The sequence below is a fragment of the Nicotiana attenuata genome, unplaced genomic scaffold, assembly GCF_001879085.1.
Source record: "Nicotiana attenuata strain UT unplaced genomic scaffold, NIATTr2, whole genome shotgun sequence".
Lineage (NCBI taxonomy): Eukaryota > Viridiplantae > Streptophyta > Magnoliopsida > Solanales > Solanaceae > Nicotiana > Nicotiana attenuata.
This window is the reverse complement of record NW_017671511.1, coordinates 37,764-47,399: the sequence shown is the minus strand read 5'-3', so window position 1 is coordinate 47,399 and position 9,636 is coordinate 37,764. Positions and strand designations below refer to the sequence as shown.

The window sequence follows — 9,636 nt, the reverse complement described above, 5'->3', positions numbered from 1 at the left end:
TTAATTACCGGGTAACGAAATATTACCTAATTAATTAATTGGTTATGAGATAAGATTAAAATTACCCCCACCCCCACCCCACATGGCAGCAAGCCACTTCATAAAGAAATGACTCTTAGTCATTCTTAATAAGTGGCAAAATGATGTGTTACTAAAACACTTCAACAACGTGAAATGTTATCAAAACACTTCAATTCCAAAGATCTTTCAAAATAAAATCATACTACAATCAGATCCTAAATCTCATTCCTAATATTTTCAATACCAAGACCTTACAACCAGAAGTAAACGTTAGCAATTCTCCTTGCAACCAATTCCAGCGAGAATTTTTAGAGTCTTAGCAATGGAGTAATTTTGCGGTTCTAAAGAAGTACAGTGCAACCTTTTTCCAGAATATCATATGAATTTTTCCCTACTCCAGGTATGTTAAGGCAAAGCTCTTCCTTCATTTTGCATGATCCCGTAATTACACAAGTTTGATAACGAGGCATAAAGAAAAATTCATGTCCCGGAATTTACATATATTTTCCCTAGTCTTGTAAGTACAATATTCAATTGAGTATTTCCTTCTTCCAGTCAAGAGAGCAGAGAGTCTATATATATATATATATATATATATACCGAGCCTTATAGGGTCGGACAACTATTTTACTTACTATATTGAGAAAGTTGAGTCAGTATCAGCAGGTAAGCATATGTTCAGATCATCAGTTCAGTTTCAGCTTTCAATATATTATCTTACATACTCGGTACATTATTTCTTACTGACATCCCTTTCTGGGGGCGCTGCATTTCATGCGTGCAGGTTCAGACAGACAGACGGGTAGACCTCCTCAGTAGGAGTTGCCCGAATTCAGCTTTATCGGTAAGCTCCTCGTCCTTCGGAGTTGCCGGGTCTAGAAGTTTTGTGTACATCTTCTGTATATATGTAGATAGGTTATGGGTAGGTCGGGGCCCTGTTCCAATCACAATACATCTGTCAGTAGAGGCTTGTAGACATCTTGTTAGTTAGTGCTGTATGTTGGGCTTGTAGGCCCTGTACGTATATTTTGTTGGCTTGTCAGTTATAGTGGTTATGACGGCCTTGCCGGCCCAGCTTTATGTTGACATTTAGTCAGCGTTAGTCTCTATTCAGTTTTATATTTTGCTTTGCACATTATCTTGTAATGTGGCCCATAGCCAGAGTATGACATTACATATTCAGAGCCTCTTAGTCGCAAGTGGTACACAAGGATAGGTAAGGCACCGGGTGCCGGTCTCGCCCCCAGACTCGGGGCGTGACAATAATGGTTCTAGTTATCTAATATTTATTTAGTAGATATGAATATTTAAATAATTTAACTCAAAATTTTAAAATATTAGATAATGTTATACTGTAGAATACTTAAAAGAAAATTTTAAACCTTGAAAGAAAATTTTTTAAGACCATATAATTTTTTCTTGGTTATTTAAATTAATCGTGTTTATTTGTGGGGGAGGGTAAGTGAGTAAGCTTCCAAAAACGTCCAAATTGCATGCATTTTTTGATAATTAGTGGGGGAGGGTAAGAAGTCAACAATTTCAACAACCACAACAATCTTCTACCCCGTTCTCTCAGTATTTTGGTAATTTTGGTGCACCTGGAAATGACATAGAGGATTACTAAACTTATGTTTTATGTTTTTAATGTAATTTCAATTTTAATGTATCCTCCTTTTATGTACTTTAATTATAATGTATTTTTATTTTATGTATTGTTAATTTTTTTTTTAAATTTTAGTTTTCACTTTTCAATTTTAGCAACATTAGATATCTTACATTTGCATTTTTTATTTTTAAATAATGGTTATATTTCTTTTTATACAATTATAATAATAATCAAATTAACTTATAATTTTATATAAATATAATATATACAAAAATTAATATATCAAAAAATAGGATATAAAATTAAAATTATAAAGATCTTAATATAAAAATTAATTATATACTCAATATATGATAAATTAAAATTACAAAAATAAAAAGATTGAATAAAATATTAATAAATCAAATATAGAGTGATGAATAGTGTTGCACCAAATTTGATGCAACACTATTCATGCTCTATAATAGTGCAAGAAATAGTGTTGCATTAGAGCAAAAAAATACCATTTCTTGCACTAAATTTAAATTTAGTGCAAGAAATAGAGTAGCATTGGAGATGGTCTAAATACAACATACATGCTTTAAAGGGGATCACGTGCGCTCCTTAGCAGGATGAGATTAAATATGTACTACTAGTAGAATCTAACCCAGCAATCCACGTGTCAGCCTTGTCTTTGTTTGTTTTATTTCTTTTTTCTTAAAAATGACTACAAAAGGTAAAAACATGCTACGAGCAAAAATCGAATCGCTGAGTTCCAAGGCTTCAAATGAAGCCCCTTACCGCAGGAGTTATCACTCTCTAGGAATGGCAGGCGGTGCGGGTGCGGGACGGGTTCTGTCTGAACCCGCAAAATTTAAACCCGCTCCGTCCCGTCCCGCATAGGATTTAAATCCGTATTCACCCGCCTCACACTTTACTCGCGTTCTCCCGCCCCGCCCCGCATTCCGCTAGTTTTTTTTTTTTTAATGTAAATTTCGTTTTTTTTTTAGTAAGCTAGACTTAAATCTGATTTTTTTACTACATAGGCCAAATTTTTTACATGTTTATGTTTTTGGCAATTACTAATTGGCCATACTTTTATGTGCTATAATTGTCTGTTTCCTCTTTTCACCGCATGTGAGTAGGCAAAGTGATTTTATTATTGAATTGAAAGCTTGTCTTTTTTTAAAAAAAAATTAATCTAGCCGCAAAGTTAACTTGTAATATGGCTTCTTTATTTCACAAGCTTTAGATAATTTAGCCTTCTTTTTATAGCTAGCAATTCACAAGATATTAAAATAATAAAGTTGTTCTATAGATTATGGGGAAAAACTGAAAACTTTAGACCTAAACAGCAGTTGAACCAATGGGATCAAGAAAATAACATTATGTTGTAGAGGTCAGATTGCATAAATCCCAAGTAAAGAGGTGTATTCAGAAACAAAAAACAATATTATAAGATGCCACACCATTACACCCAGCCTCGACCCCATCCCCGAACCTACACCCAAACCCCATATAATCCACATCAACATTACTTCCATCACCAGACCCTTAGTATTATGTCAAGCCACCTCAATACCATGTCCACCACGCCCAGTCATACACTCAACCTCCTTCTTANCAATCCCAATTTTAGTTGGTATATTAATTAATGAGAACAGACAACATAAGAGAATTCGTAAAGAACTTTTCTAGTTCTTTAATATTTACCCATGTGAATTCTCTTTTATTTTGCACATCATACTTAAATTGATATGGGTAAACCAATTATGCCAACTGAATAAATTATCAATACTTCTTTTATAGCTAGCAATTCACAAGATATTAAAATAATAAAGTTGTTCTATAGATTATGGGGAAAAACTGAAAACTTTAGACCTAAACAGCAGTTGAACCAATGGGATCAAGAAAATAACATTATGTTGTAGAGGTCAGATTGCATAAATCCCAAGTAAAGAGGTGTATTCAGAAACAAAAAACAATATTATAAGATGCAGAAAGAATTTTACAAGCTATCATAAGAATTGATGGCTACAATAGCCATACATAATTGCAATTGCAATGAAACCACAAGTATTAAAAAGCATTGATTATAGTTGAAGGTTTACTTTTTAAAAGATTATTTCATATCATTGCAGACAAATATGTAATCCAAGCCTCTGCAATCATAAACTAAGGTTAAGCAACATCAAATAAACTTACAGAACCAATTTTCTTTTTACATTTTAAATAGCTTAAAATTTTGACTATAATTCAAAGGCAAATGGATATTTTACGAAAGCAAGGAGCAGAATGAAGGAGATGCAGCATCTCAGATGCTGAAGCGATACAGAATCAGAACTCAATGCCAGTTGAATTAAATCCCCACCCGTGCCCCGCCCCGCCCCGCATTTTTTTAAAAATTTAAAATTTGAACCCGCCCCGCCCCGCCCCGCAACCCCAAAATCTCAAACCCGCACCGACCCGCTAACGTTCAAACCCGCCCCGCCCCACACCCGCACCGCCCCATTGCCATCCCTATCACTCTCAATTGTGTCAAAGGGTGTGCATTTCATATATATCATAACGGAGAATATTTTACTTATATACACAGTCTAATTTTTCGCCGAAGGGTTTCAGTTGACCACTGTTACTTGGCTGTAGCTCCGCCCCTAATTGAACTGTATACTTTTTTAAGCTCGGTGAATGAGAGAGATCCATTGTGTGATGCTCCCTCTATATCAATGTGGTCCTCTTAGGAGGCATTTGGACATGAAACTCTTTTCAAAAAGATAGAAAAATAGAAACTGAAAAAAGTTGTTAATTATTTGTTGCATCTTACACCCTTATTAACTCAATAGAATTAGGTTTATCTAATGACTACTTAAGCTAACTGGTGATACAATGACTAGGCAGTTTTTACAATAACAATAATGGCTTTTCAGGACATCTTCTCATAGTATCCATGGCTGATTTGCAGATGGAGTTGCTCTGGACTATCACAAGTAGCCATTCCTGATTTCTGCACCTTCTAGTTACTTTGGCATTCTTTTTGTAACAGTGGCATATGAGCCTACTTGTGCGCACCTTATTTATTCTACTGAGTACGTGCTACCTCCCACCAATACATGTGTTAGCTAACTTTGTCCATCAAAACTTAGACAGATGAGAAGACATTACCTAGCATTGCCACGTTATCTGCTTTGGTTTATGGATTGGAATTCGGAGGAGCCTAAATAAATTAATTTGCTTGAAATATTTCAGTTCAGTTACGAGTTTGCTTAGCCTGGCTTTATATTGCCTGCCATTGTATTTTCTATTGTTACAAGAATATCATTTGTTTCTTCTTCAATTTGGTTCCCATCATAGCCATCATCCATTTAAACAATTTTCCGAATGCACTTTTAGAAGTTTACTCTGACAGATAATCCATTGTCTTATAAGAAACCAGCTTTCTATGCTATGTCCTTCAGAAACAAAAAGATATTCACATTAATCCTGTGGGTTCAAATCCTGTTGTTTTCCCTTTTTCATTTTGCAAGTCTTTCTTCATTGGGTAAGTAGATTAAAAAGAAAACAGAGAAGCTATTTTATAAATTTAACAAACAGTCAAACAACATCAGATTCAATGCCAAACTTTCTTCTTTCTGTGCAATTAAACAAATACAATAAAGAGAAGATGTGAACCTCTTTGGACCAAGCTGACTTATCAGGTCGAATCAACCTATCTCATATGTCACCAAAATCTCCTATAATATGAATCAGATTGTATGTTGGACAACTATACAGTTTATTTTACAGTGTAGCTCATTGCATATGTATGCTAGCAATGAGATTAAACTTCTGATACTGTTTCAAGAGAAGATGCCGGTGTCACCGTGGTTGACAACCAATCCAATAGAGCTTTATTCACTAGTTCTGGAACTTCATCGTGGGGACAATGTCCTGCCTGCAGGTTAACGACGGTTGTGTTCGGATAGAACTCCTTAATCCGGTTGGCCTTGGCAGGACCAACCCAAGGGTCTAGGTCACCCCATAATAAAAGCAATGGGCAGGAAAGTTGTCTCAACACACTATCAAGTGTATACTTTCTCTGGTTTGACATGAATCTTGTCATCAGTCTGCAGATTGCAAAGAAGAGGACACTGGTTAAGCTTCTTAAACCAGAAAATAGGAATTCAACCAAAAATTTGAGAGATATAAACAACATTGGTATCTTTTCCATAAAATTAGAGCAAATAATCTTATTTTGCAAGCAAACTGTTTCTGGTTATGGTCTACCAGTGATGGGGTTACAAACAATTATACAGTTTTTAGTCAGTATTATAAGGCTAAAATGTCATGATAAGGAGGATGATTTACTAACTGGCTGGCTACACTGCTACATAGACTGCTAAGTGCTTCTGGCTTCTCACTATAGTTGAACTTTGATCATTTCATGCAACTTTTCTGAGAAACTCCTGATCATTTCGGACTTTTCAGTTTTAAGTCCTGAGAGGGAAATCCTTGTCATATATGCCAGAGATGTAAGAGACAAGAACTTGATTAAAATGGAGATTTCTCTTCTTAAGACAACTTTTAGACGAGTAATCCAAATTATTTGGGTGAATTTCAAATAATTCTGTTTCTTCTCCGTACATAAAAATGAATGCTATTTCAGCTATTAAATTTAAGCAGAACCTAGACAGCTGTATTCATACCGGTAATAAACCTCTCCTGCATTTGGGTCATCTGCAGGTCTGGTGATTGAATCGATGAGATAATCGTCCACGTTTGAAGAATCTTTGTAGACCTTCAATTAAAAACACATAAAGCAAGTGAGTTGTCTAATAATAGTGACTGAAGATTATGAATGCTTTTCGCTTAATAAAAAAATTAAATGCAACTAGATGCAGATATGCGGCCCTCCTTTCTGATGCATCATGCCATTAACAAACAGTTGAGGTTCAAGACATCATTCTGCCACAGTTGAACCACTCTAAAGTATGAAAACAAAGGAGACAATGTCAAGAATAGCCTCAGATAGAAGGACTCATCAAGGCTATCAAATCACAGTCACAATCTGATTGCACTTCTCATTTTTAAAGAGTCCATTTGACCAATTCCAAAAATGAGTTTTAACGGTGGTTAGATTCATCTTTCTAAAAAAAATTGTAGGAGTTCTAGAACAAAAAAAGTACTACAACCTAACAACTTCTGCATTTTAAAACTTTAGAACAAATTTCCAGAAACTTCAGTGAACGAATGAATTATTTGACTCATGAAAAAACAGTTGATAAACTAATTGGGAAAGACAAATTAATCTACAAGAGAGCAAGATTTGAATGAACAGACTGGTGGATCGTGGATCCTGCAACAACGTTGTGAGTTGGGTGGTCCTAAATATCAACTGATCACAACCATATCCAGGAGAGCTTTTTCTTGTTTATCTATTTCTAAAGAGTGTACAATATCTAAAATGAAATCAAGGAAAGTTAATACTAATTCTGACAGTCAGTTCAATTCCAGAGATTATATACATATTTGTGCAAGAAAAAAGGTAAAACATTATGCATATGTAGGTGCAAATTAATCCAATTATTTTGAAGTCCGTTTACATGGTAGAAGAGAATAGAAACTTGAATTAGTTATGAAGGAACATACGCTCTTCAGAACAGATTTAATACGAGCTGGTTGCTTGGCTTGCCAGAATAAGAATCCAAGGAATACACGTTGAAAGATTTCCTTTAGTGGCTTTAGAATAAGTTTCTGTAAGGCTGTTTCTTCAGTTTCTTCAGTTTCTTTAGCTGCACTGCTGGCATCCCCAAACTGTCCTGCACTATTCAGTAGTGACACTCCCTTGACTTGATCGGTGAGTGACGCTGCTGCTACCAAAGCAGTAAATCCTCCAAGACTGTTAAGCAATGTATTACACACTCATAATTAAATTCAATTTCATCTCTACAAAGTATATGTGACTTAAACAGTGCCAACAAGCTACATAAGAGTGAAATGAAATTTAAGAATTTCAAACTCCAAGAAACTAAATAATTGTTGCACTATTTTGGAAAATAAGATGTTATTTGCTTTACTTATTTTCCCTGATAAATAAAAATCCGGAATAGTCACCTCTACCAGATCAAAAGATTTGCTAATTTATCCTTGGGCAGGTGGGTTTGGGGACTGGGGTTTACCAGATCAGGAAAAAGTATTAAGGATATGATCATTGAGAAATCTCCAAAGGCAGCTGTTTTTCAAAGATAAGAAGCCACCAATCATACTTAACGAAATTTACTAGATTAACCTACAAGATTCAATGATTTCAAAAGCTTCAAATGTGAAGCACTCTACTGAGATATTTCTTGCATCACCACAAACACATACAGATATGTTTGAGCTCATAATAACAGCCTACAAACAGAAAACTAACACATTGATGTTAGAGAAAGTTCACCGCTACCATAATTTTGTAGCCACTGTATGAGAAATTTAAGTGTCAGTGATGAATCCATCCTTATTCCTAACTAAAAATTAACAGTGATCAACTCAACTAACTTAAAACCTATATTTCCTAAATTCTTTTTTTTTTAAATGCAATAAGAAAGTCTGTAGATGATCAAAGGCAAGACCAGGATGTCCAACATCAAGAAAATTCACTAAAATGACGAGTTGCTAAATGCACAAGCTCACCTGTTCCCCACTAAAACTGCTGGTTCTTTCACGATCTCCTTCAAGAAGTCGACAATCTGATCTCTCCAAACCAAGGCATCATAGTCTATTAGCGCCTTCTCGCTCCAGCCAAATCCTATCAAATCCACAGCATAAACCTTGTATTTTTTAGCCAGTTCTGGTATGTTATACCTAAGAAAACAACAGAGACACTTCAGGAGCTTAAAGAAAGTACTATGCAAAGAAAGATTCAAGTCGCAAAAGAAATCACAACTTTATTGTATGTGTCCTCAAAGCACTTATCAATATTATTGAAGAAGAAGTATGTGCAACATATAAAGAATGCAATTCCATAACTACAATTAACATCTGGAACATTTACAAAATCCCTTTCGGACAGCAACAATGATGATATTTTTACGATATGGTTAGAATACAAATGTTAACAGTAGGTTCCTTCTAAGAAAGAATGCACCAATAGCTTGACTCAACAGCTATATAGTTCTTAGTTTTAGCAGCAACATTACAATTTTATGCCCAACTAAGCTATTACTACATGTAATTGACCTCAATCCAACACCACTAAATCTATGGAAAATGGCCATATGCAGACACATCGATCCAGTTACCTCCAGTGAAAAGCTGAAGCACCAAATCCATGAATCAGAACTACTGGGAACCCTTCTCCTTCCACAACATAATGAATTTTGTGGCCGCGCCACGTCCAATAGTTGTACCCCTCTGGCTTAAATGGTAGTTTATCCAGACCTATAATATCATTCATTTGTCAAGTAATTTAAAACTAAACTCACACAGGCACAGATATGCAGAAAATTCCAAGTTACAAATGGGGTAATGGACTTAACCTTTAGATGGTTCAGCAACTACAGAAGGGGTCATAACTGAAGCTCCAGCAGCAACAATTCCATTCAAAGCAAAATTCCTTCTATTCAATTCACATTTGCCCCCTTCACACACAAAAAAAAGTCTCTTTAATTTGTCAAAAAAGTGAATAAACTAATGGAAGTAATGCAGGGTTGAATTGGAAACTTACTGAAATGATTAATTCTTGCAGGCACAGCTAACCTATTACCAACTGAGTTCAAGCATTCAGTTCTGACAGTGGCACAAGAAGTTGACATTGATATCTTAGTACAACCTAGAAAGCTCCGAAAAGTTATAACTATGTCAGAACTGAATATGGAATTTAAAGTTGCAATAAAGGGAGCAGAAGATTTTTTTTCCTTGTTCCGTGTTTCTTTTCTTTTGAATTTACAAGGAACTTTTTGGATCTGGTTATATGTGGCTCCAATTCGTTTTGAGCTGGTGGTAGTTTAGAGGCCAAGTAATGTAACAGACTAACACTTCTTAACCCCCCCCCCCCCCCCCTCCCGGGCAGA

The 9,636-nt window shown here is 35.3% G+C and overlaps 1 protein-coding gene across 1 annotated transcript; it reads right to left on the bottom strand.

Annotated features, from left to right (window-relative positions):
* Positions 1-5,187: 5,187 nt before the first annotated feature.
* On the bottom strand, positions 5,188-9,579 carry LOC109208709 (pheophytinase, chloroplastic). The gene is made up of 7 exons (XM_019371850.1): positions 9,291-9,579; positions 9,103-9,204; positions 8,866-9,004; positions 8,258-8,428; positions 7,232-7,481; positions 6,289-6,380; positions 5,188-5,709 (listed from the first exon to the last, which is right to left on the bottom strand). The coding sequence occupies exons 1-7, from the start codon at positions 9,376-9,378 to the stop codon at positions 5,424-5,426; spliced, it is 1,128 nt and encodes a 375-aa protein (XP_019227395.1). The 5' UTR covers positions 9,379-9,579; the 3' UTR covers positions 5,188-5,423.
* Positions 9,580-9,636: the final 57 nt, after the last annotated feature.

Bases quoted from the DNA above. Each gene is read 5' to 3' on its own strand.
- LOC109208709 (XM_019371850.1), bottom strand. From the start codon at position 9,378: ATGTCAACTTCTTGTGCCACTGTCAGAACTGAATGCTTGAACTCAGTT. The intron at 7,482-8,257 runs GTGAGCTTGTGC...ATTGCTTAACAG, and splicing joins GCAGTTTTAGTGGGGAACAG to TCTTGGAGGATTTACTGCTT. The intron at 6,381-7,231 runs GTATGTTCCTTC...TTTTAATTGAAG, and splicing joins TTAAATCTGTTCTGAAGAGC to GTCTACAAAGATTCTTCAAA.